The 26816-nt window shown below is 35.0% G+C and overlaps 1 protein-coding gene across 1 annotated transcript in view; it reads left to right on the top strand.

The window, feature by feature from the left end:
- ZDHHC17 (zinc finger DHHC-type palmitoyltransferase 17) overlaps positions 1-25179 on the top strand; it is a 106094-nt gene extending 80915 nt beyond the window's left edge. Inside the window, exons 11-17 of the mRNA XM_036759674.1 lie at positions 1308-1432; positions 14536-14598; positions 17430-17523; positions 18415-18498; positions 19739-19896; positions 21958-22052; positions 24139-25179. Coding sequence (XP_036615569.1) covers positions 1308-1432; positions 14536-14598; positions 17430-17523; positions 18415-18498; positions 19739-19896; positions 21958-22052; positions 24139-24277 — 758 coding nt within the window. The 3' untranslated portion in view covers positions 24278-25179. The remainder of the gene's footprint in view (positions 1-1307; positions 1433-14535; positions 14599-17429; positions 17524-18414; positions 18499-19738; positions 19897-21957; positions 22053-24138) is intronic.
- The last annotated feature ends 1637 nt before the right edge of the window (positions 25180-26816 follow it).

The following is a 26816-nucleotide window of genomic DNA, read 5'->3' as shown; positions in this document are numbered from 1 at the left end:
ATTGCTATAAATAACTTAAGACTTTTACTAGTTTTTAAATACTTTTCCTTTTGAGTTACTGATTTCCATCCAGAAACAGTATTTTAATTTGTACCAACTGAATGCCATAGGGTTCTTAACTAAGACTTTTATTTAAAAAGCAGCTTTATTTTCTGCTTATTGTCATTAGAAGACTGTCTACACATAAAAATGCCTAACTACAAAATTGAGAGCAGTAATCTTAGATAATACTTCCACCCATGTAAAAAGCTTAGAAATAGTTTTTATGAGTATTCCAGATGTTTTGGGTTTCAATAACATACTAATGCTCTCACAGTATGATTTTACTTCCATCTTAATATGTTCAACCAATTAAAGTGTAAAGCCTAGTATCCATACTTTCATTCTTAAATTTTTTTAAATGAATAAGTTTTTTTGTTTATAATTTTAAAATGTAAAATGATGCATTACTATCCCATATATAACTGGGTGAAAAAATAAGATTTTGTAAATATTAGTGAACATGAAAATATCTTTTAAGCTAATGGATATTTCTAGTTAAAAATGAAAGCCAAATGTGCATTTTAGATGTGAGCATATAAGAAGAGGGGTTGTTGTCTGTTAAGAATATCTAAGAGCTGCTAGAAGACTTCTTCTGTGCCTTCCTATTGAACTTTTAGGCTGTTTCATTTAAGAAATGCTTCAAGACTTGAATAAGATTTTGATTATTTTAATATAGTTGTATGGATGCTATTATTTTTAGAACATAACAATAATAGCAATAACTAGCATTTACAAGGTTCTTTAAGGTTAAGTACTTTACATTTTATCTTTACCGTACCCTTGGAGGTAGAAGCTATGGTTATCATTGTTTTACAGATAAGGGAACTGAGGCAAATAGAGTTTATGTCTCACAACATGTAAGGGTCTGAGGTAGAATTTGAACTTAGATCTTTCTGACCCTAGGTCCAGCCCTCTATTCACTGTGCTGCCTAACTGCTTCAGGGCAAATTACAGTCTTTGGAAGTTAAGAAGCCAGGTGGTTTACTTTTACATTTTTTATGGGACATGCATCATTGAATTGATTTAAAGAATGAACTTACTTATTACAACTCAGTTGAGAACTTAAAAAATATTTGAGATAAAGATTTAGTATATCCTTTGTAATATTATATTGTGATTTTTAAGTTGTAAAGTTACAGTGATTATCATTCAACCAGTCTTTTTCTTTAACTTTCTAGATTTTTGAAAATTGAATCCTTTGAGGGGGGAAAAAAGGAACTTTCACTATTGTTGTCTATTTCTTTAGATTCCTTAACTTTAAGCACATCTCAACTTTTTATTCATTCACCTTCCATTCCTTGCCAATAGTGTTGCACTTTTCTACAATTTTGGAAAATCTTGGAAATCAGACCCAGGAATTATTAAAGCTACAGAAGAGCAGAAGAAAAAGGTAACAGGAGATGAACCAGTTTACTTTTTAAAATTGTGTACAGTTTAAAATTCCTGTTGATATTTATAGCCACTGTGAAAATATGATGGCAAACAGTTATATCATGAAATATTGCAAATTAAACTGAGAAAATGTATGCTTTTTTCTGGGTTTAAAAAAATTATTGATATATTTTGTTTATCAACTTCTGAATATATTCCTTCACTTTTACCTCCTCAGAGAGCTCTCCTCTATAACAAGAGAATTAGAAAGAAAGAGAAAAGGGGGAAGATTCAATAAAAATAACCAGCATGTAAACTGGAGCAGATAGTATATTCAGTGTTCTACACCCATAATCCCCCACCCCCTCGAAGAAGGGAGGGAGGCACATCTTATCCTTTCTTTGGGACTATGCTGGATCATTAAAATTACACAGCATTTTGTTGTGTATTGCTTTTCTTCTTTTTCTTTACATTGTTAACAGTGTGTCTCTCATTTCTCTGGTTCTGCTTAACTTTATATCAGCTCATATACATCTTCCGTTTGTATTCTTCGTATTTATCATTTGTTAAAGGATAGTGCTATTCTTTGAGAGTCACCTACCACAATTTGTTCAGCTGTTCTCCAATAGATGGGCATCTGCTTGTACTATATGCTTATTATAATGTTAATCGAAACAGTAATGAATCTGTGCATTTATATGCTTTGGCTAAGCAGTAAATGTGATCATTCTTTTTAATGAAACCAGAATTAAAGTCACTATTAATGACTTAAATTAAGGACATGGCATTTTATTGTCATATGTATAAAATTGTAACATTTTAATATTAAGGGGGAAAGATTTTTAAAAGCTTTTTTTCTGACTACTGTTTTTGTGGAATTTTTTCCCATCAATTATATTTCCAAAATTTCTGTCAGTATAAGGGTCTTCCTCTTTTAAAAAATAATAGAAATGATATATAATAGAAATAAAATTCATTATTAGTAAAATGGCTACTCATTAAAAGTCCACATGTAATCAGTCAACAAACATTTTTGAAGTGCCTACATTGTGCGTTGGCACAGGATAAAAACACAAAAGAAATAGTCTTTTCCATTAAGCAGCCTGTGTAACTAGTTTGGAAAGATAACATGGACATAGATAGGTATACACCAAAATAAATATATGGTGACTTTGGATGGAAGACAACTAGAGGAGTGAGGAAAAGTTTCATGTAGAAGATGGCCCCCAGGGTGAGCCTTGCAAGAAGTTTGGGATCCTAAAGGGGGAATCAAGGAAGGAAGGAATTCCAAGTGTCAGAGACAGCCAGTATAAAAGCTTGGAGGCAGGAGATAGAATGTCATGTGTGAGGAATAGTGAGAAATTCTGCCTCCTTGTTTGGGCCATGGCATGCATGAAATAAAAGTGCTATGTACTTATAATGTATAATAAGCCTGGAAAGATAGGTTGGGGCTAGATTGTAAAGGACTTTAAATGCATAACAGAAGGGTTTAGATTTGATCCTAGAGGTAATAGAGAGTCACTGGAGTTGATTGTGTAGAGAAGTGTCATGGTCTGATCTGTGCATTAGAAAGGTCATTTTGGTGTGTGAAGGACAGAGCAGAGAGACGATGCTCAGAGACCCAGTTAGGAGGCCATTATGGTAGTCTGGGAGAGAGCTTAACTAGGATGGTGTCTATATGAGTGGAGATAAGAGGAATGAGTGCATGCATAAATAAATACACTAATCAATGAGTGAAGTATTTATTAGGCACTTATAACGTGTAAAACACTGTGCTCATTGCTAGGGATACAAATAGAAAAGTAAAATGTTCCCTATTCTCAAGGACCTCAAATTCTAATGGGGGAAACAATACATATGGAAGGTTTCAGTGGAGAGTCAGATGGAAAGGTTACATAGTCGTTAGGGAGCAGTGGCAAAGCTGATGGCAATGTCTCTTCTTTAATATCATTTCCACAGATCAAATGATATCACTTTCTGATGTTGAATCATTTGACAATACCAAGGACAGTTTCAAGAAGAGATATGGTAGAAATGACAAGATCTGGCAGCTCATTGGACACGTGGGGTGAAAAAGAGTGAAAGACTGAGGATGACCCTGAGGTTATAAATCTAGGTGACTGGAAAGATGCTGGTGTCCTCAACAGAAATAGGGAAGGCTTTTTGTTTGTTTTTAAATGGAGAGCAGTGGATTTGGGGCAAATGATAATAAATTCCATTTTAGATATTTTGAGTTTCAGATGTCAATGGATATTTAGTTCAAATGTCTACCAGGTGATTGGTGATGCAGGAACCGAAACTGAGGACATAGGCTTGGGTGTGCTGCATATGTGGAACTTGTAGCCATCAGCATAAAGATGATAATTAAATCCATATGGTCTGATGAGGTCACTAAGGATGGAATGTTGATTTTAAAAAAGGGGTCCGTGAGAGAGCTTTAGTGTACATTCGCATTATGGGGCATTATATGAATAATGATAACTCAGTAAAGGAGCCTGGAAATGAGTAATCAGACAGCTAAAAGGAGGTCCCAGAGAAAGTATAAGACAACCAACATATGCAAAGAGCATTTGGAAAACATTTTAAAAAATTTTTTAATTATGCAGAAGTTCACTTTAAAGAAAAGGGGTAGAGTTCTGATATAAAAATACCCTTCACACTCTACCTGCTTTTTACTTAGACCTCCTGCTCCAGAATTCCAGCCAAATAGAGAGTATTAAGTGCTTGCTAGGTCAGAGATGTCTGAATGAATATGAACGTGGGAAAAGAGTGATGGAGGCTATGGATAGGAGCTGAATAAATGAGCATTAATTTAACACATAGTATGTACTAGCCACTGGCATTAAGGATTAAGGTAAAACTTCAACTTATTATTGAGTCGTTTATCCATCCCTAACAGCACTTGCTTTTCAGCAAATTCAAAACTGGAAGTCAAAGGTAAGAGCCTGAGCGAGGCAAGGTACATCCTCTTTGGAAAGCAATGGACAAATAGGCAAGCTAGCTTAGCAGACTATAAATTCAGAATTATTAAAGGATTATTTCAAGCCCATGGTATTCTGGCTTGCTCTACCTTGTAAATCCTACACCTCTTACTGTATTTAGGAGTAGCTTTTGGATTGCCAAAGCCAATTGGTAATTGTCTCTTCTCCCTCCTTTTTTTTTAATAAGCATTTATTTTCTTTCCCTTCTTCCATTGAACAGTAATAAAAGAAAGAGAGAAAACTAAAACCTGCCATTAAAAAAATCTGTGGAGTCAAGCAAACAAATTCCCATAGCTGTCATGTCCAAAAATGCATAGGTCTTCCTTTATTGTAAGTTTGTTACCTTTCTGGCAGAAGATGGGTAACATGCTTCATTTTCAGTCTTCTGGAATCATAGTTTATCATTGAATCAGTCAGTTCTAAAGTCTTTCAAAGTTGTTTTTCTCTATAGTGTTGTCATTGTGTAAATATTTTTCCTCACCTTATTCTGCATCATTTTATAGAGCTCTTTCCAGTTTCCTCTGAAGCTGTCTGGTTTGTCATTTCTCATTGCACAATAACGTTCCATTACATTCATATACCATAATTTCTTTAGCCATTCCCCAACAAGTGGGTACCCCCCTTGTTTCCAGGTTTTTGCTACTATGAAAAGAAATGCTTCAAGTATTATACATATGGATCCTTTTCCTTTCTTTGATATCTTTGTGGTGCAAACCTAGTAGTGGTATCAGTAGGTCAAAAGGTATTCACAGTTGAGTGACTTGTGGGACGTAGTTTTACATTGCTGTCCAGAATGGCTGGTCCAATTCACAGCTCTACCAGTAGTTCATTAATGTGCTTGTTTTCCTACAGCTTCTCTTTTTTGGTCATCTTTGCCATTATGACAAGTATGAGGTGGAACCTCAGAGTTGCTTTAAATTCATATGGTTATTGATAGCTAGGATTTCTCTCTTTGAAAACTGCCTGTTCATACCTTTTGACCTTTTGTCAATTGGAGAATTGTTTTGATTCTTATAAATATCTTGGAAATGAGACCCCTATCAGAGAAATTTGCTGCAAAATTTTTCCCGTTACCTACTTCCCTCCTAACTTTATATTGCTTGTGCAAAAACTTGTAAATTTTATATAATCACAACTATTTTATTTTCATGTAATCTCTTGTTTGGTTAGTTAACTCTTCCTACATCCATAGATCAGAAAGGTCATTTTATATTTGGTCCTTTAATTTTCTCATGACACCACTTTTTATATCTACTTCATGTATCCATTTGGAGTCTCCCTCTCCCAAATTCCATCTCCTCCCCCCTCCCTCCTTATCTTTTCTCTTCCTTTTTTCCTTTTCTTTACCTCTGTATCTCCCTCCCTCTTTTTCGTTTTCCCCCTCTCTCCCCCCATCTCTCTCTTTTTCTGTCTCTCCCTTTCTCTTTCCCTTTTCTTCCCTCTGCCCCTTCTCTTTTTTCACTATTAGGTTAATAAGTGCTACCTCCCTTACACAAAAGATTGATGGTGAGGACAGCTTTCTTTTTTGAGTCTTAGATAGTGGCTATAGCATCTACATGGGTAGTTGAGTCAGCAGGCTTCATTTCCATAGGGGTTGCTTTCCAGAATGATAGCTGTGCTTACTTTTTTAATAAAATATTACTTGTGCAAAAGTTGACTTTTAAAGAAAAGAGATAGGGTTCTGATACAAAAATACCTTGCACACTGCCAGCTTTTTATTTACACCCATTACTCCAGAATACCAGACAGACAGTATTTAGTAAGTACTTGCTAGGTTGGAGGTCTCTGAATGAGTATGAATGTAGGAAAAGAGGCATTGGTATTCCCATGGCTTCTTGGCTGTTTCCATCAAGGTCATAATAATAGAAGTTCAGCTTGCCTGACCCACAAATCGCAGAAAAGTCATATCCTGGTGCCTCCAATATATATTGGGGGGATATTTTGTTGCTACCATTTCTCACTGTGCCATCTTTTAGTAAATTCTTTAGCCAAAAGCTACTTAATATCTATTACCTGAATAAGTAGAAATACTTCTGTATCTACTGCTGCTACTACTACTACATACTAAAGTAGTATAACATCACCCATTGGCCTTTTGGCTAAGATCAAGTACAGCTCCACATACGGGGTTATCCTTAGAAGCCAAGGTAACAGACATCATCTGGGAGTATTGTATAAAATTTGTGTAAATACAAATGATGGAGCAGCCTAAAGGATGTACAACATTTAAAATAAATTTTATAAGAGTTTATTTGCTTCCTTTTCTTGATTATTTAAGTATTATTCAGATCAGTATTGCATTTCGCTACAATACAGTAATACCCTTAGAGGCTACTGAACCACATAGGGCTATTTGGCCTAACAGTGACCCTAATCTGTTATGCATTTTGAGTATTTTCATGTGCTTTTGTATGGATTTTCTGCCTTCTCCCTCACAGTCAGCTTTTTCACTTTTTACTGCTGCTAGTTTATTCTTCTCTGGCAATCCATATTTCTCTCTTGATTTCTAGTTTTCTGCTTTTAATCTAATATGGAGTGGAAAACCAGATAAACTAAACTTGTTACAATTTGTGTAAAATGGACATTGAATGAGAAGCTTAATGGCTGTCCTTGGAATAAAATTTATGAGCTTTAGAGCACTGACTTTCTGACATCCATTTGAGAAGCCTAACCTCTTGATTCTTGGTACTTAACTGTGTTTTTGGAAGTTTAAAAGTTTCAGAGAAGAAACTTCAAGAAACAGTTGCAACTCATAGCATGTACAGCATTCCACATCCAGAGTCCTCTCCCTCTTTGCTGAGGGGGTGTTTTATCATCTGTTCTTCAGAGCAAAGATTAGTCATTACAGTTAATCCTAGTTGAGCTGCTTTTCGTTATTTTCATTTATGTTACTGTGTTTATTGGTCTCCTGATTCTGCTTCATTCTGTATCAGTTCATAAAAGTCCTCCCATTTTTATCTGAATTCCTTAGAGCACAATAATATTCTGCTAATTTACACTCACATACTACTGTATGTTCAGCTGTTCCCCAATTGAGAGTACCCTTTTTGTTTCCACTTTTTGCTACCACAAAATGTTATCATGAATATTTTGGTAAACTAGAGCCTTTCTTATTCTCTTTGACCCTAGGGGTAATGCATGATAGTGGGATCATTGGAGCAAAGAGTATGAACAGTTTAGTCTCTTTTGTTGCCATAATTCCAAATTGTTTTCCAGAATGGTTGGATAAACTCACACCTTCACCAGCAGTGCATCAGCTTCTCTATCTTCCTGTAGCTTCTGTAACGTTGACTCTTTTATCATCTTTGCCATTTTATTAGATATAAAGTTGAGCCTCAGAGTTGTTTGAATTTTCTTTTCTGTAATTTTCAGTTATTTGGAGCATTATTTTATATGGTCATTGGTAGTTTACAATTCTTCTTTTGAAAATTGTTCGTATTCTTTTACCACTGATCTATTTTAATGGCTCTTGTTCTTATCAGAGATAGTGAAAGATCATTATCCCACTTGTTAGTTTCTCTTATTATATAGCTGCTTTGAATTGTTCATGCACAAGTTTTTCCTCTGCCTCTGACTTTGATTAAGACTCTTCCTGCTGGCCATAATTGTGAAAATTACTTCCTTTCATTTTCATCTAAATATTTTTATGTCCTTTTATATTTATATCCATTTGGCGGTTATTGTGGCAGTTGACTTAAAATGCTGATCTAAAACAAATTTCTGCTGAATTGGTTTCCAGTTTTCCTAGCAGTTTTATCCGATAGGAAATCCTTCTTCTAGTAATTTGTGTTCTTCATTTCATCAAATGTTGGACTAATATTTTTAGTATTTCTCAGTCTTAAAATAGTTCCAGTGATCTGTTTTTTTTATGTTTTCAACCAATAATGTAGCTTTGATTATTATTTTATAATCTGGTTTTTAGAGGCAGGATTATATCATTTGTAGAGGATTAGCTTTGGAGTCAGGAAGACCGGATTCAGGTTCTGCCTCTGATCAATATTGAGTTGTGTGACTGTATGAGTCCCTTAGTGTCTCGGTGGAGGCAATTTCCATATCCAGAGCTCACCATGCCAATGAAATCACACGTGTAGACAAAAGTAAAGAATTGATCTCTTTAAACACATACTGCATATGTGGATAAACTTCTTTTGTTCCTCCAAATGTGTTTCATATTTGTGGTAACTCTTAACAAAAGAAAGCATACTCTTTTCATCCAGGTGGCAGGCACTCAGTAAGGAATGACAAAAGTATGGCTAACACATCTTCCCTTCTCTGTAGAGGGTTAGACTATTATATATGCTGTCAGACATGATCGTTATGTTGTTCAATTTTGTGGAACTGCTTTTTCTGTCTGTTAAATTTTAGGAGAAGAAGGAGGGCTGTGTGCAGAAATAAAGATGTCAAAACAAAAAGTATTGATAAAAAGATAAAAAAAATTTAAAAGTAAGTTTGGTTAAGAAGTGAATTTTACCTTCATTTTTTCACTAAATTTTTTCTAGTAGTTCCAATTTTTAAAATTTCATCTTCTGCTTCTTTAGGTGTTTTATTATTTTAAGCAGCTAGGTGACAGAGTGGATAGAAAACCTGAGTTCCTATCTGGCCTCAGAACTTACAAGTTGTATGACACCAAGCAAATAATTTAACCACTGTCTGCCTCAGTTTCCTCCGTTGTAAAGTGGTGATAATAATGGCACCTACTTCCCAGGTTGTTGTAATGATCAAATGAGATAATATTTGTAAAACACTTAACACAATGTCTAGTAGGTGCTTGTTCCCTTTCCCTTTCCTCATTCTTTTAACCCAGCAGGACAAAACCAGTGGATTTGCAACAGTCATTATTTTACATCAGTAAACAATGATTGCATTAATTGTTTTGTGTGTAAGTAAAAATGTTAAAAAATTGGCTTATCAAAGTGCTGCAAGAAGAAAACTGACTTTATTAAAATTTAGAATATCTATAGAAAGTTTATTCTGTATATTGACACAAGCCTAGGAGAAGCTACAGTTGACAAAGAGAAATGTGTCTTTATGGAGCAGGTGGCTTTTAAATACGGGCCACTTCCCACCAGTGTTTCTAGGGGGGTAGTTTGTTGTGTTTAAGGGGAAGAAATATGAAGATTTCCTAAATTGTTTATCTTATGTTGGCCTTGGGGTCTAAGACAGTTTGAACTTACCTTACTTAGTCTTTGTCATCTGCAAGAACAGTTAGGGTAAAAGAAAGAGAAACATGGAGTTAGCCAAAACCACCCATTTACTCTGAAAAGTAGGCTTATTCTTTTTTTTTTTTTACTTTGAAAGGCAGTTAGGGTTAAATGACTTGCCTAGGGTTACACAGCTAGTAAGTATTTGAGGCCGGATTTGAATTCAAGTCCTTCAAACTCTAGGGCCACTCCTCTATCTACTCTGCTACCTAGCTGCCCCAGCCTATTTTTTTATGACCTTACTGATTTCAAGAAAAGTAGAATTCAGAGATCCTCCTCTGCCACCATAGTTGTATATATGTTTATACACTTAGGTAGTGTGTTTTAAAGATAGCACTTCTTTCCTTTGGTCTGCACATGTGATTTCATTGGTACGGTGAGCTCTGGATATGTACGTTGCCTCTGCCAAGGTAGACCACAATTCATCTGCAGTCTTGGAAAGACATGTAAGACACTGAGACACTGAAGGACTCACACGGTCACACAGCTTTACTGGCAGAAGCAGAACCTGAATCCAGGTCTTCCTGACTCCAAAGCTAACACTCTACAAATGACATAATCCTGCCTTTAAAAACTAGGTTATAAAACAATAGTCAAAGCTCTGTTATTGGTTGAAAATATAAAATAGATCATTGGAACTGACTATTTTAAGACTCAGAAATACAAAAAATATTAGTCCAATGTTTGATAAAATGAAGAGCACAAATTACTAGAAGAAGGATTTCTTGTTGGATAAAAGTGTAGGAAAACTGGAAACCAGTATCTAAAACGATACAACCTTGCTTCTTAAAGCTGTGTTATAAAACTGTAATAAACAAAACTGTGTTATTAGTTGAAAATATAAAAATAGATCGTTAGAGCAGACTAAGACCCAGAAATAACTGAAAATATCAGTCCAGTATTGGGTAAAGTGAAGAGCATAAATTATAAATTACCAGGGGAAGAGCTCTCTTTTTGGACAAGACTGCTGGGAAAACTGGCAACCAGAAATTGGCAGAAATTAAATTTAGATCAGTTTTAGATTTCTTTAGAGTTCAGGTGCTGAGTTGCATTTTATTTATAAAAAACACTAATAGTTGGACTTTGTCTGCAAGATGCCAGCAGTTCTGTACTTCTGGGCAATGGATTTCCAGCAACTTGGATTTGTACTTCAGTATTACAACTGATTCTAGTCATGTTGTCAACTCACTGCAACTTAATGCAACATGCTGGCATTACACAAATTAACTTTAGTCAGTGCGTTTCCTGTTGTGCCCCTGGCCCCATAGTTTATCCCCCAGTCTTGCATGGTTTCTTTCTTTGAAGACTCTTGGCTCAGGGTGTTGACTCAACCTCTGCAAAGTGTATTGTGGATGGAGGAGAGTCGTTGCTCTATTATATAAGAAGCAGATGAGGGGAAAGAGAGAGCAGCAGGGCTCATGTGAACAAAGCATTAGTAGGGGAGGATGCAGAGAAGTATGGGAAAAATGGTATTAGCTTATGAAATGAACCCAGAGGCACTTCCAAAAGCAGGTATATCAAATGCTCTTGAAGACTAAAATTATGTTTTGATGCATAGTGTAGTAAATCTGGGAGATGGACGATCTTGGTTTTAGTGTTAATTTTGAGATAAGGGGTTAGTGACCCTAGCCAATTTATTTTGCCTCTCTAAGCCTCAGTTTCCTTATGAAAAATAAGGGAATTGGATTTAGGCAATCTGTAATATCTCCGTAAGCTCTCAGTCCTGTGACTTACTCTCCACATAAGTGTCCAGCTTCATAAGGAGACTACTTTGAAAGACAGCGTCCATTTGAATATATAAATTCTGTGGCCGTGCTATAGAAATGGCTGCATTCCACCATTCTGTGTTAAAAATGGACAGGCTTGTGATTCTGTAGATTTAAGATGAATTTATCAAGAGACTGAGTTCGATTCAGCACTTAGTAAACATGTACTTATATGCGAGTCATTGTTCTAGCCACCGGGATACAAAGAGCAAAAAAAAGGGAGTCTCTTCTTTCAAGTAGCTCACAGCCTGAGGAAAGATATAGAACATGTACGCAGAGTATATACAAAGTAATTTCTAGAAGGAGAAAGCTTTGAGACTTTCACACTGAGAAGCAACAGAATGGCAAGTAATCAAAGGAAGAAAAAGTCAGTACAAATAAAACTTGGGTTGTCCATTTTTTTTTAAAGGTAAGATATCTTTATATCAGGGTGAAAGGCAAAGATAAGGCTGAGAAGATGGCTTTTCAAGAAAGAAAAAACATAAGAGTGACTAACAATTTAACCTCTAAAGTCCTATGCTGTTGTTTAGTTGTGTCCAACTCTTCATGACCCCGTGAACTCTAGCCCACCAGTGCTGTCTGTGGGGTTTTCTTGTCAAAAGTGGTTTGCCATTTTCTTCTCCAGTGGATTGAGGCAAACAGAGGTTAAGTGACATGCCCAGGGTCACACAGCCAATAAGTATCTGAGGCTGGATTTGGACTCAGGTCTTCCTAGCTACTGGTCCAGTGCTCTATCTACTGAGCCACCTTGCTGCCTCCATCCCCATAGGGTTATTTTTAACAGGAAAAAGAAGGTAGTAAAACATACCTTAAAGTGTTTCTCTAAAAACCATAGTTTGTCCCCCTATTCAAAGACACCTAGGAAAACCTCTCCAAACAAGCCCTGAATTCCATGACCCTGACAAAGTGTTTCCTTTACCTTCTCATTGGTAAAATAAAAATAAGTTTTAAAAAATCATAAAATAAGAGGTATAGTTTATACTATCTTATGTTAAATCCAAATTTATTCCTTTGATTACTGTATTAAGCTATTTTTTTTTTAAAAATCCAGTTTGCTTTATAAGTCTTTTTGACAGTCAGAATCCAAAAAAGATAGCAGGTTAGAACAGTGAGCCAAATCTAATGAGATAAAATGTAATAAGGATACACATAAAATTTTATACTTATGTTAAAAAGTTATATAAATAGAGAGTGGGGAGATGTAGTTAGATAATTGTTTGTAACAATGAAGAAGATTGAGGCTCTTTACACACTTCACCCTTGAAAAGAATCTTCAGTGTCATGTGGCAGGTAAAAAAGCTGACTTTAGGCTGGACTAATAGAGGTGTGAGATTCAGGACAAAAGACGTTGGGGTCTTGCCTATTGTGCCCTGGTCAGCACACGTCTGTGCTATTGGTTTTAGTGCAGAGGGCAATTATTTGAAGAAGGGCTTTGATAAATTGTAATGCATCTTGAAAACGGAGAGGCCTGACAACCATGCCATGAAAGACTTGGGAATAAGCTTTTAAAGAGGATGTCATAGCAGTCCTGAATTCTTTGAAGAGCTGTCATTTGGCAGTGGAATTAGACTTTATTTTTGGGGTCCAGAGGGTAGAACTGGGAACAAGGATTGTAAGCTACAGTGCTAACAGATTTTGGTTCAATATAAGGAAAACTTTGCTAACATTACAAGGGGGATAACCATTCTGAAAGGGGAGATGGCTGCCTAAGGAAGTAGTGGGCTCCCATTACTAAGAGAGTTGTCTTCAAGTTGAGAAAGGCTAGATGAACACATTGTGCTTGCTTTTCTATAGTCTGCATAACAATGAATCTTCTTTACTCTGTTAATTTGGCCTCCAAATATAGCAAAATCCCATTTTTCCTTCATCTTGCTGAGCTTAGTTTCTCTTCCTGTTGCTTAGTTTCCCATTTTCTAAACTTAAAAACTTTAACACATATGAATATGTGTACATATATACATATATGTTCATATATATATAATGTGTGTGTATATATGTATATACTTTATTAAAGCTGGTGTTTGCAATTATTATTTTAGTGGAACTGTGATCTTACTGACATGGGTACTCCCTGCAGTGATACAGATTACAATCTATCTTTGAAGTGGTCACATATATTCAACTTGGCACTATTTGGAATGATAATTATATAAAATATGGTAATTGATTCCAGGCCAGTGGAAATGTATATCACTAGATCTTTTGTGTGTGTGTGTGTGTGTGTGTGTGTGTGTGATAGACAGATAAAGATATATATTTTTTGCTTTAAGTTATAACTGAGATAATATTCATGAAAGCATTTTGAAAACTGTAAATCACTACATAAATGGTATTATTAGTGGATAGAGACTGCATATGTCATTTCATTGATATAAGGACCTCCCAGATAAGGAAACTCCCTCTAGCAATGCAACTTGCTACAACTTGAGATCTTAGAAAGTTGCCTGGAGCACTGAAAGGTTAAATGACCTTCCTAGAATGTCTGAAGTGGAACTTGAACCTGATCTTCATGGCTCTGAGAGCAACTGTCCACCCCACCAGGCTGCCTTTCATTTATTACTATTGATCCACCAATCAGCTAGCATTTATTAAGCACCTGCTGTGTGCCAGGCACCATGCTAAGTGCTGAGGCTACAAAGAAAGGCCAAACATTGTCCCTGCTCTTAGGGGACACAGCATGCAAACTACATACAGGATAAATTGGGAGTGGTCTCAGAAAGAATGCATTCATATGAAGGAGGACTGAGATCAATTTGTACTAATCTATTTTCACACATTGGTGAACTAGTTACACATAGGGCTGAAGTTGGTGGCAAAAAACCAATAAACTGATCTATATGGCAATAGAACCTACAAACTTGGCCTCCCTTAAATCATCTGAACTTCATTGAAACTCTTTAGCAACATTGAGTTTTTCAGAGAGCAGATGAGAGCTTGGCACATTTTGCAGGTTTATTATGCATGTTATGTTTTAATGTTCTTTTAAATGTTTGATTTGGTTCAAGGAGCCAAGAAGTCAACTTTGGAGGATTTTAATAAAGTAAATAGAAAGGAAAGTATTCTTTTTCACATAAAAAGTACATAAGTACATAAAAGTATTCTTTTTTTTTCTTATGTATCCTATTTACAGATAATGCTAATCTTTCCCCCTTTTTTTCTTTTCTCCATCTAAAGACCATAGTTGAACTTGCGGAGACAGGAAGTCTGGACCTCAGTATATTCTGCAGTACCTGTTTGGTAGTATTCTCTCTCTCTTTTTAATCTAAAATATAACATAGTATGGTGAATGTGGAAGCATTTTTAAATCAGATTTGAGTTATAATAAAAAAAAATTGGTTTTTTTTAAATGTACTATTTCTTTTTCAAGCACAGTAGTAAATCAATCACAGATTGAATGGATAACTTTAACAGTAACACTTTCCCAGAATGGATTAGATTTGGATGGCATTTTCTTTAACTGCTCAATGCAGTTTCCATCATTATCCTGTCATTAATATAAATCACCATCCAGAACCCATGTATGGTTAAGCTGTTCAATTCATCCAATTTTGTTCCTTAGCATAAATGAGAAAATAATGTTGTTACTGTTTATCTGTATTAATTTTGACCAAGCTATACAGTAGCTTTTTAAATGGTAGTATTATTTTCTCATATTTTAATTATTTGATTCTTATTCCATCATGTTTGTGTTTAAAGTCCCGTGTTATTTACTATACATTAATCTGAAAATATTTTCGATTTTCATGTTAAATTTATGTTGTTGACAAGATTCTTTTGTATTTCCAGACATGCTTACAAAAGGTTTTTGTAGGCATGCTCATTTCCTCTCTGACTGTACATTTAACAAAGACTGCAATTTAAAAGACTATCCTTTTTTCCTCAGCATTTACAACCAGCCTTTCTTGTGCTGCTTTTCAGTGGAAATATTGTTTTGTCCACAAAACCAAGAACATGTTGCCAGCACAGTTCCCATATGGTGAACAAATTATTTATACAATATTTCAACGTGAATAACTTTAAAAAAATACATATTTAGTGGCAAAAATGAAACTTTTTGTTGGTCATTAAATAATATGAACCCAATATCTTTAGTAAGTTATATACTGGTTAGTGAACCCAATGATAACAAAATTAAGAGCTTACCATAATAATAACAGGAATGTTCATTTATTAAGTGTTGAAAGCCTTCTCCTCCTTCAAATTTCACCTCTTTCAAGAAACCTCTCCTGAGAACTCTCCCCATCCAGACCATTCCTTTCTTTGGATGCCCATGGCATTTCATTTGTAATTCTTCTATAGCAATTTTGTCTCAGTGATGTTGTGGTTATTTGTGCATAGGTCTTATCCTTTCAGCTTATTAATCTTTTTAGCTTTTTAATCTTTGAATTTTGGGGAATTAGAATTTTGTGATACAAATTTATGATTTTGTTTTGTTTTGTCAGCTAAAAATCTTGACATCAGAGACAAAGTCTTAAAAGTAATTTTTTTTTCACATTTGTATTTTTCCAAAATAAAGAATAAGGACAGAGAAGGTATTTTCCCCATTATCTCCCCCATAGTACCTAGCACAGTGTCTTCCGTGGGTGTCCAAAAATTTCTGTAGACTTTAAAAGACAAAAAGTTTTCCTGAAAAGTATTTAGATCAAGGTTTTATATGTTTTAAAAAATCATTTTTTAGGAACCAAAAAACCCTGCATTGGATTTTTTTGAAAGCAGATTTTAATTTATCTATTTTATGCATTTATATTCTTATATACAATTTTTGCCTTGGAGCACCTCCTTGAGAGGAAAAAATAATTCTTTGGCATTTGCTAAGGTACTTTTACTTGTTTTTTATTTTTTATTTTACTCTTTACTCTCAGTAGGTAACAGTTTTCTATGGGTGGTTACATTTAGGTTTCGCCACTCCTTGAAATTATATGATTCAATGCAGTGGATGTCAAACTTACGTAGTCCACCGATTTGTTTGGCAGTGCTACTCCACAGACTGCCTACCTCTCTCATTCTTGCCACAGAAAAATAATTTTAAAACTGCATCCATATTAATGGTGTCTTATCAGTACTTTTATCAAACATTAGTGAGAAGCATCATAAGTAAAATTTGTTCTGGCATACATTAGGAGTAAACTTGTCATACATATTGATACTACCAGAGACCAGCCTTTTCAGAACATGAGTGACTCATGTACATTCTTTAACATTGTTATTTGTGATGGCTTGTTATTGCCATTGTTCTTAGGAGTTCTCTCAGCTTCATGTAGTTTCAAATATTAGAAATAGTTTACTAAGTAATAGAACATTTTCTTTCCTTACCTGTTGAGATGAGTCCAGGTTTTTTATTTTTTTCCATAACTCAGTAATGTCCAAAGCATCTCTAAAACCTGAGCATTTTTTCTCTACTTCCTTAGGTGTTTGGGAGCTTCCGCAGGAGAAATGCTGTTTCTTAGGCTCAGGTGTTGAGAGGGCAGATAACAAGAAACTGATATGTAAAAAAACATTGTCGTCGTAAGATTTGTTAATTTAGAGAAGTTGTTTACATTTTTAGGGACTTGGACTCAAATTCTTTTTTATATTATAGTTTTTTCCCCTTCGTTCTTTCTTTTTTATTAAAGTGTAAACTGATGTGCCCACTAAAGAAAGTGCAAACAAATTTCACTGCCAGCTTTCATCAAGAAACAGTTCGCAACTTTGGTATGTTTTTATCTTTCAGAAGTTGAAAGATGTGGATAAATTGTGGTAAATCAAACAGTTTCCCTTCAATTCAACAAGTGTGTTCAGGGCACTGTGCCAGGTTCTAGGGGAGATAAAAAGTTTAGATGAGTTGGGACCTGATGTCCTTAGCTAACATTATCTTTTTTTTTTAATCTTTTGGTTTGGGGAAATTAGAATTTTGTGATACCAGTTTACAATGATTTTCTTTTGTTTTTATCAGCTATAAATCTTGGCATAGTCATAAAATTAATTTTTTTATTTGTATTTTATTAGAGTAAATATAATAAGTTCTTTAGCTTTTCCTTTTCCTTAACTACAGGGCTTATAATTCTACTTTAAAATATACCTTTTAACAGATACGGAAGCCAGTGAGGTCCAAACATTGTGGTGTATGCAATCGATGTATAGCAAAATTTGATCATCATTGCCCTTGGGTGGGTAATTGTGTAGGTAAGCATATTGGTAATTGTTTAACTATGTTGCCCATTTTAATTCAATGAGCATTTGAAGAGAAATATTAGAATACAAAGTACCCAAGTTTCTTGGAGATCATCTATTCCCGTTCCCCCCACCCCCATCCCCAACATACACATTAGCAGATAAACTGAGCTGCTGGGCCCTATCAGTGTTCAAGAAGAGTCTTAATTTGGGGGAGAATTCAAACATTGCTATACCCTCATATGATGCCTGGATTCTCATTATTTTGTACTATTAATAATGAAATTACAAAGAATGAAAATATAGTGTTTATTAAAAGAATAATATTCTTGGAGAAAGAAAAGAGCAAAAGAAATAAATTTGTTAAATCTCAGTATGTCAGTCAGAGTGGAAGAAGATTGGTCAGGTATTGTCAGGAGAACTCACCACCAGAAGAGTGTTACATAGCAGAGAGAAAGCAAATGAAAAAGAAAATTGATGGCAATATAGGGAACAGGGTATCCAAGAAAGGCACAGAAATGGAAAGAGAAGCTTTTGAAAAATTGACTAAAGAATTTCTATTTAAATAGTGTTAATTACCTTAGCTCTTTCCCTCTCCCCCAAGAGTAAGAGACTGAGACTCTTTAGAGTGTTTTTTCTTTGCTTCATTGGGAATATTTTTCCGGTATGAACGTGATAGTTATATTTTCATATGTAATAATGAAGATTTCTTATTGCTTTGAGAGCCTTCAGATCTTTGTTTGTTTTCAAAAATATTATTATAACATAGCATAACAATTGTAATAGTTGTTTCTGAACTACCTCAACTTTGTATTATATGCCAAGAAAATTTATCCCTCTTTTGGTTGATGTTTGAATTTTTTCTTAGGGGTAGAAATTGATTGCTTCTGTGTTACTCCCTAGGAGCTGGCAACCATCGCTACTTCATGGGCTATTTGTTCTTCTTGCTCTTTATGATCTGCTGGATGATTTATGGTTGTATTTCTTGTGAGTAGAAATATTGTCCTACTTTCTTTAAAGTTAAATTTCTAAGTATTTGCTTAAGTACTGTTGGATTGTATGTCCATATTATTAAACTGTTATGCTAATTGCTAATGTTTATGCACGGTATCTTTGTGAAGGTTTCTGCATGACATAACTAAAATTAAGTTTATATTTTTTAAAGCCTCAGAAATCATGAAATGAACAATATAGTTTGTTTCGCATGGTCATCGCTAAAGCAACAAAAAAGTGACCAGTCACTTTCTTTTTAGAGGTAGTAGTACCTTTTGAATGTAGTTATGACCAAGTTTAGTCTCAAAGAAGAGTTGAGAAACTGCATCTCCCTCTATGGGCATGGACTGTCATAAATGTTGTTAGATACAGTTGATATTCTGGTTGATATTGCTGAACACCCCCATGTTTTACAAGTAATGACTTATTGGGTGGGGGCAGAATATATTTGAAATAACAATCAAAGATATCAATGAATTTGATGTGACAGAATTTAGAAAAACTTCCTTGAATGTTCTTGAAAATGAGGCATGAGGTTAAAATTCGTTAGCATAAAAGAAAAGTATTTTTTTAGCATCAGTTTTAGTTCATCTGATAACATTTACAGTATCATAAAGGAAATGTCAGAAGGATGGGTCATTGTCTTCTGAAAATAATGAAGAAGTCAGTTATGATACTTCAGAGAGGTAGATAGCAAAATTTGACAGCAACTGGCATAGAAAGATGTGTTTCTGCAAGGTTTGAAAAATCTGTGCAAGGCAGTTTGCTAAACTGTTTCTCCCCGCCCCCCAAACAAGTAAGTCGCATCTTCTAAATGAGATAAAGCCACAATCCCAATATATAGTCCAAGTTATAAAAGCTTTACTTAGAAATGGCTGCCATAATGAGCAAATGAAAGTCTTTCTTCTCCTCTGTATAATGAGCTAATAGGCTCCTAGGCAAGCCTGAAGCATCTTTTGGTTTATAGAAAGAAAACATAATTGCAAACTTTCTCCAAGCACTTCATGTATGCAGCTCAGATCAAAACTATCATTCCATGACAAAAAGGAATAACTTATCAATTTTAAATGGCTTCTAGCCTCTAGTTATATTTTTAATACTTTTTCTATGAATATATCAAAACTTTTTTATTAGTAATAGACATGTACATTGTTTATGAAAAATGTCTATAAAAAAAGCTTTAATAGTATCTTCAGAACAGTGCTTACCAACTTCTGCTTTTGCTTGGTTACAGATTGGGGCATCCACTGTGAGACTACTTACACAAAGGATGGATTTTGGACATACATCACTCAGATTGCCACATGTTCACCTTGGATGTTTTGGATGTTCCTGAACAGTATTTTTCACTTTATGTGGGTAGCCGTATTACTCATGTGTCAGATGTATCAGGTATGAGAAAGCCGTTCACTGTGATTCAATGCTATGCTGCTTGGGAATTCTTTAAGATTGTTGTAGTCGTTTAACAATTCCTCTTTATATATTTCTGATTTATAAAACCTTTTTCTTACAACAATCATGTGAATGAGGCATGAATGAAGGAATGCATGTTTATTAAGTGCTTAGCATTTGCAAAGCATTCCATTAGGGTTAAGGATACAGATAGAAAAGCAAGCCTGTCTATCTTCTCAGGAAGTCACATTTTCATAGAACAGAAAGTCCATCTATTGCTGCCCCAGTAGTTACTGGCCAATACAGTGAAACCACTAAATGTCCGAGCCAGAATTCGAACCCAGGTCTTCTGATTTCATTATTCATCACCCATTCCACATTATGCTTGCTTCTCTGCTATGTTTCTTAATAGACTTAAGCTCCTCTTCCCATCCTCATCCTAAACACCATCCACCCCCACCCCCGTGGATCAGCCTCATTGTCTTCCTCTTTTTATTTTAATAATGCCCCAGGTTATTAATTGTTTTTAAATTTTATTTAGAAAGAAACACATTATTTGCCTGTCTGCTTCTTTGAAGAAAAACCATGAAGTTGGATTGTTTGTATTTTTAATATTACATGCTTTATATTGCGTTTATTTTATTCAGTCACTAGAAGTTAAGAATCGTTTATCTCCAAATGTAATTTGAGATGGTAGTGAAATCTGTATTATTTAAATATAGGTTAACATCACATTCAGTGGAATGGGAAGTTTCATTATTAAAAATGACTAGATAGACAAACTTCTGTGATAGTTTTAATTTGAAATGTTTCTGTACAGGCATAAATGCTTTCTTTCTTCTTGTCCCTTTGACTCAAGGAGATGCCTGTGCCTTGATGATAGACTTTTAGAAGTGATTAACTCTCTCCCATGATTTCTTCTCTCATCTTTTTAAGTTGCTTTTTATTTCTAAGAATTAGTTTTCCTACTGAACTGTATTTTTTCTCACTCTTATATTGTATGGTACTTATGTAATAGGTACTTAATAAATGTTTGAATAAATTAATGAACAGAACAGACTTTAACATCGTCCTGGGTGATAATTACATAGATTCAGATATGAATTGCCTGGGTTTACTATGCCTGTTGCTTGACTAACTAGATTATTTTCTTGAAGTAGGATTCTAATTGAGTGAGAAACCTCACAGTTTGACACCCATAGGTTGTGTCTACATGGCACCAACATGGCCATTGGAGATGTAAAAAGCCAAGGGAAGGAACTCGGTGGGGATATAAGATTCTAGATTAAGAGTTTGAGAACTGCAGGGGTCATCTAGTCTAGCTCTCCTTGTTCTACATATGAAGTCAAAGAAGTAATGTAACTTGCCCAGGATCACATAGGTAAGAAGTAGGAGAGTAAGGATTGGAATCCAGATCCTTTGATTCCAAAGCCAGGGCCCCTGCTCCACTGTGTCATTTTCCTTCTATCTAAATGACTGTTTTAATCCAAATCAACCAGGATTTTATTGTGATCAGTCATGAGTTTATCATGATATATAGGAACATAGTTTTAGAGCTAGAAGAGACCTTATAGGACAACCAAAAGCAAATAAATTTAAATAGATTTTTTCCCCTCTAATCTTTATCATTTTGGATATTAATCTGTTAAAGTACTTTCTTAATTGTTCTCCTTGCCCTACTCACATATTTCCCCTCTCTAATCCTGCTTAGCTGCTAAAATGATGTTCTTAAAGCACAGATTTGACTATGTTACTTCTATATTTAGGCCAGCTCTCCCTCAGTCTTTAATAAAAAGGTTGCCCTTCTCCTTGGAAAGGCGAGTCTTTCTAATGTCCACTTGATCCTCTCCTCTCCCAGTTTTTCCAGTAGATTGCAACCTGAATCATCTACCCATGTCTCTAAGTCTTCATCCTGTCTTAGGATTTTTTGTGTAAGCATGTAAGCTCCTTGAGGTCAAACTGTTTAGCTTCTGTATCTCCTGCATCTGATCCATTGCCTCCCCCTTATTAATTAAGAACTTAAGAAATGCAATGAATAATTTACTTTTTTCTTTTTCATAGATATCATGTTTAGGTATTACTACAAATGAAAGGATGAATGCCAGAAGATATAAGCACTTTAAAGTTACAACAACATCTATTGAAAGCCCATTCAAGTAAGTAAATATTAATGTATTTTATATATTTTCCTTTATTTTGCTAGATATTTGTAAGGCTTTTTTGACTGTTTAGCAGATTTCCTATAGATAATTCAGATAATTTAGCATCTGGGAATTTATGTCTGAAGCAAAGCTGTAAATTGTAACATTGGAAATTTGCTTTTCCATGGGAATACTTCTTTTTGCTCATGTTATTGTAATATAAAATTTCTTGCTGAAATATTGCTAGTATTCTGTAAATTTTCCCTCAGAATTAATTGCATTTAATTTAATGGTGCCTGTTGGCAGAAGTAAATTCAGATTTTATGATCCTGTCAGTAACGTATTTTGGTATCTGAAAGTGAATGACTTCCATTATATCCCTGAGTGTTAGCTTGGGTTCTTTGTATTTAGGTCCGCTTTGTTACCATCTGCATCTTCCTTCCTTTAAACAAAGACTAAAAGCTAGTAGACCTAAGAAAGCAAAACTGAAAAAGGATAAGACTTCTCTCCTGGGGAGAGCTGATTATGCAAATAAACCAACTTCTTTTGCAGTTATAATTGGGAGTTTGAACTTTGTGTTCTTGTACCTCTTACTGTTTTTTTATTTTCATTTGTTATTTTTTTAACTGTCTGCCAGGTGCATGTTTCTGCATTTTTTTGTCTTATACATTTTACCTAAGTTTTAAAGAAATTTATTTTCTTCAGTTGCTAAAATCTTTGTGACTTTTTTTTTTTTGTTTATCGGGATTTTTTTTCTAGGCCAATCATTTGATAACCTGAGAAAGCTGTTATGCAACTCTTTTTGAAATAGTATTTGACACAACCTAACTATTAAAGAAATTTATATTAAAACTGTTTATGGCATTGTTATATACCTATTAAACTAGTAAAACTAAGAAAAATGATAAAATTGAATTTTGTGAGTGATTGAGTGAACATACTTACTCATTGTAAATTGGTTTTGTCTTTGTGAATAGCAGTTAGGTAACATTTAGCACCTAGGTGGCCCAGTGGATAGAGTTGCTGGGCCTGGAGTCAGGAAGACCTGAGTTCAAATGTGGTCTTAGACGCTTAATAGCTGTGTGACACTGGGCAGGTAACAATCCTGTTTGCCTCAGTTTCCTCATCTTTAAAATGACTGTTTTTGTAGCTTTGCCAAGAAAATTCCAAATGATGTCATGAAGAGTTGAATACAACTGAAACAACTGAACAAAAAAAAAAATTAACAGTGTAACAACAAATTGTCCATTCTGGTGGACCCAGTTTAGCAGTTGCTTTTTGATAGACTAGATTCCCAAAGAAAGAAGGAAAAAGGAGAAAAATAACTTACAAATTACGTAATAGTTGATGATTTTAAAGCCCTTTATATGCTGTATGTTCTCTCTCTTGATTCTTACCAATCTTGGGGGATAGCTGGTAAAAACAGAATTCTTCTTTTATAGTTAAGGAAATTGAGACTTAGTTTAAATGACTTGTTCAATGTCACACAAGCAGAAAAGGGCTCTAACCTAGGACTCCTGATCATAAATCCTAGTGCCCTTTCCGTTGTACCCTGTTGCCTCCCGGAATGGTATATAACTATACGCCCTCCATTTCGGAAGTAACTGAAAGACCTGCCTGAAAATCTTTTTACTTATATAAAGGAGTTCACCAATATATCTGTCTTTGAATAGCTGCCATCATTAGTTGTTGAGAGTAAGGAAATTTGTTTTATAATAGCTACAACACAATATACATTTTAAAAATTGGTAGCTTTTATTTTTATATAACCTTCATTTCCAGAGTTACCCTATTGTAACATATTTTTTAAAAAATAGGGGGAAAAAAGAGAAAGTAGTTCAGCAAAACTGACCAACACATCACCCAAATCTGGTAGTTCATGCCTTGTTACATGCCCCTAGTATGTGTCTCTCCCCCATCTTCTCCTAGTTTTTCTCTTCTTTGGTCCATGCTTAGTGATTGTAATTATCTGGTGTTCCATTTTATCTGACAGTAGCCATCATAAAGGTTGTAAAAGATGCTTAACAATAGATAGAGTGGTTCTTTGGGCACCTGCAGTGAAGTATTGCTCTAATGGACATTTTGTGCTTTTGTTTCCTAGCCATGGATGTCTAAGAAACATTATAGACTTCTTTGAATTCCGATGCTGTGGCCTCTTTCGTCCTGTCATTGTGGACTGGACTAGACAGTATACGATAGAGTACGACCAAATTTCAGGATCTGGCTACCAGCTTGTGTAGCATCCCCTTTATCCTGTGAGCGAGTCTTCTCTGAAGGACGCCTGGAAATCGTGTCTGTCTGTTTCTCTCACTCGAATCCACACCCTTTGAACAATAGCATGCTCTGTGTAGGGCTAACCCTGAATCTTACAGCACCTTCTCTTCGTCCGCTTTATTAATAAAAGCAAGCGTGGACAGAGCACTGCCACTGCTGAAGAAGGAGAAGAAAGACCATCAGTAGGACAGGTCTCGTCTTCATGTGGGATTTCACCGTGGCCTCACCTTTTTGGTTTTCATTCTTGTAATCCTCTACACAAGAAGTACCACTTGATAAAAAGTTGGCATACACTACACAGATCAGAAATACTCGATTCAAGTGAAGTTAAGATTTGTAGTGAAATACTGTATTTGATGATGCAGGTTGATGTTAAGAACATTGCATTTAGTTCTAGTGCTGGGGTCTTAATTCACTTGAATATTATGTACATTGAAAAATGTACATTTGAAGACTGATGAAAATCATGTCATTGTATTTGGGATCCACTGTAAGACTGCTATTGAAGAATGAATGGCACAAGAAAATAATGTTCACAAGAAACGTGCTGCATATGGTTTATTCTTATCAGCTGATATAAAGCTGATCTATTTATAGTACAGTGAAATAATTGTAAACACTTTTTTCTGAGGTGTGGTCTGATAATACCTTGCATGAATACAGTAAGTCAGTTTCCTTTGTTTAAGCTTAAAAGCCCTTTTACACAGTGCATGATGCGCCTCTGAATGTGTATGTTAGAAGATACGATCCAATGAACAGTAAATTGGAATTTAATTTGATATGTTGAATATCATAGCAAGTTTTCAAAATTATGTTACCTGAACACTAAAATAGTCCAAATACAAAAACACACGCAAAAAAAAAAAAACAAACCAAAACGAAGGAAAGGTGACATTTTCAAGGAAAATCAAATGAATAGAATCAAAGAAATAAAAAAGCGCAGTGACCTAAAGAAATGGCTTTCTTTCCTTTCAGTTCCATGTTGCAATATAAATTGTAAGCATAGTAATGAAATTCAGCCAAAGGAGATGATCCCTGCAGATAGCATATGTGAATAACAGAAAACCTGCTGGTTCATTCTGATAACGATGGCTTTTCAGCGAGTGGAATTTAGCCTTTAAATATAGCTAAATGTTCACAAATTGAATATTTTTTTAAAATAATTTTTAAGTTATCTGAAGGAATTTCCGAAAGCCTTTTTGCTGTTTGATGCGGTGCACTGATCATTTTTGGTTACAGCGTTTCATCATACTCACGGTGAACTCTGATTCACTGCTTTCTTAACTGTTGTTTACAGAGTGAGACTTAGTTGAGTCCTCCTAAGTGCTGTAGCAAACTAGTGGTTCGAGAAACCTGTGAGAAGAGACGGGGGAGGGGTGGGGGGAGGGGAGGCTGGTAACAGATCCTAGACCCGTGTAAAGAATGTGTATCTGTACATAGATAATTTATCGAGTAGCTTTCTCTTTGTGAGTGTGTGTGGCAGCATATTTAACGTTGCTCATTTCATTTCACCCAGCCCAAAAGAATAGGAAAGTACTCAATGAGCTTCTAGTGACGTTCGGCATTGCTGTGAATAGGCGCTATACCCCACAGGCTCACTGCATGTCTTATGCCTGGTAAAATTAGCATTTCCTGTGACATGGACATTACAGGTATTAAAGCAATCTAGTGGTATTCCCGCCCCTTGCCTTAGTAAGAGGAGCAGTGAAATTGTAAATAGTTAATGTTCAGTATTTGCAAGTACCATTTTTTTCTCTAGCTGTTTCTTTTATCACAAGACACACAGCAAAAATGCAACCTTAAGCCTGAAAGTTTTAATATTGGAAAATTGACATCTGTATTTTATTTTTAGAAAGGGAAGCGATGTGTAGAGGGGTGGCAACAGAGCCGTACCATTTTGTCATAGAAGGTCAAACAACTGGTGAATTTTAAAAATGTCTCTGCTATTTTTAATTATTCATTGGGGGAAAACCTCAGATAATTTTTTTAATTCAAAAGTTATTTATAAAATGCTAGAATTTATTATTTTAACTTTTTATATTTTGAGTCAATTCACATAACGACTCAGTTGCAATTTTTACATTTTTATCAATGGTTGAGAAACAATGTATAAATGTAAGTGGTTTGACCAAATTTGGATGAGTATTGTTACCATGGTCTTTCTCTGTGGTACAATATTCTTTCTCTATGTTTAAAAAAAAATAAAAAGACTTAGATGAGCTTGTCTTTCAGAATAATAGAAATGTCCATGGAATTCACAAGTATGTAGAAAAATATTCCGGATTTAGGGCAAATGCTGATATTTATCTTTCATCTCATGGTACAGTGAGATCTCTAATCCTGAAATGGTCAGAAGGCCAAGAGCCAACTATGCAGCAGCGTACCGTCCATATGATTATTTTAGGGGCCTTATTTGTAGGGAACCCACCTACCCACTTCAAAATTTTGTGTGAAGTTGATCCAGACCAAGAATAGTTCAGATCAGCTGCATTGGACATATTTTAA

This window comes from Trichosurus vulpecula, chromosome 5, assembly GCF_011100635.1.
Source record: "Trichosurus vulpecula isolate mTriVul1 chromosome 5, mTriVul1.pri, whole genome shotgun sequence".
Classification (NCBI taxonomy): Eukaryota; Metazoa; Chordata; class Mammalia; order Diprotodontia; family Phalangeridae; genus Trichosurus; species Trichosurus vulpecula.
Note: the sequence above shows the minus strand (reverse complement) of the source record. Positions and strands in the feature narration are given on the sequence as shown.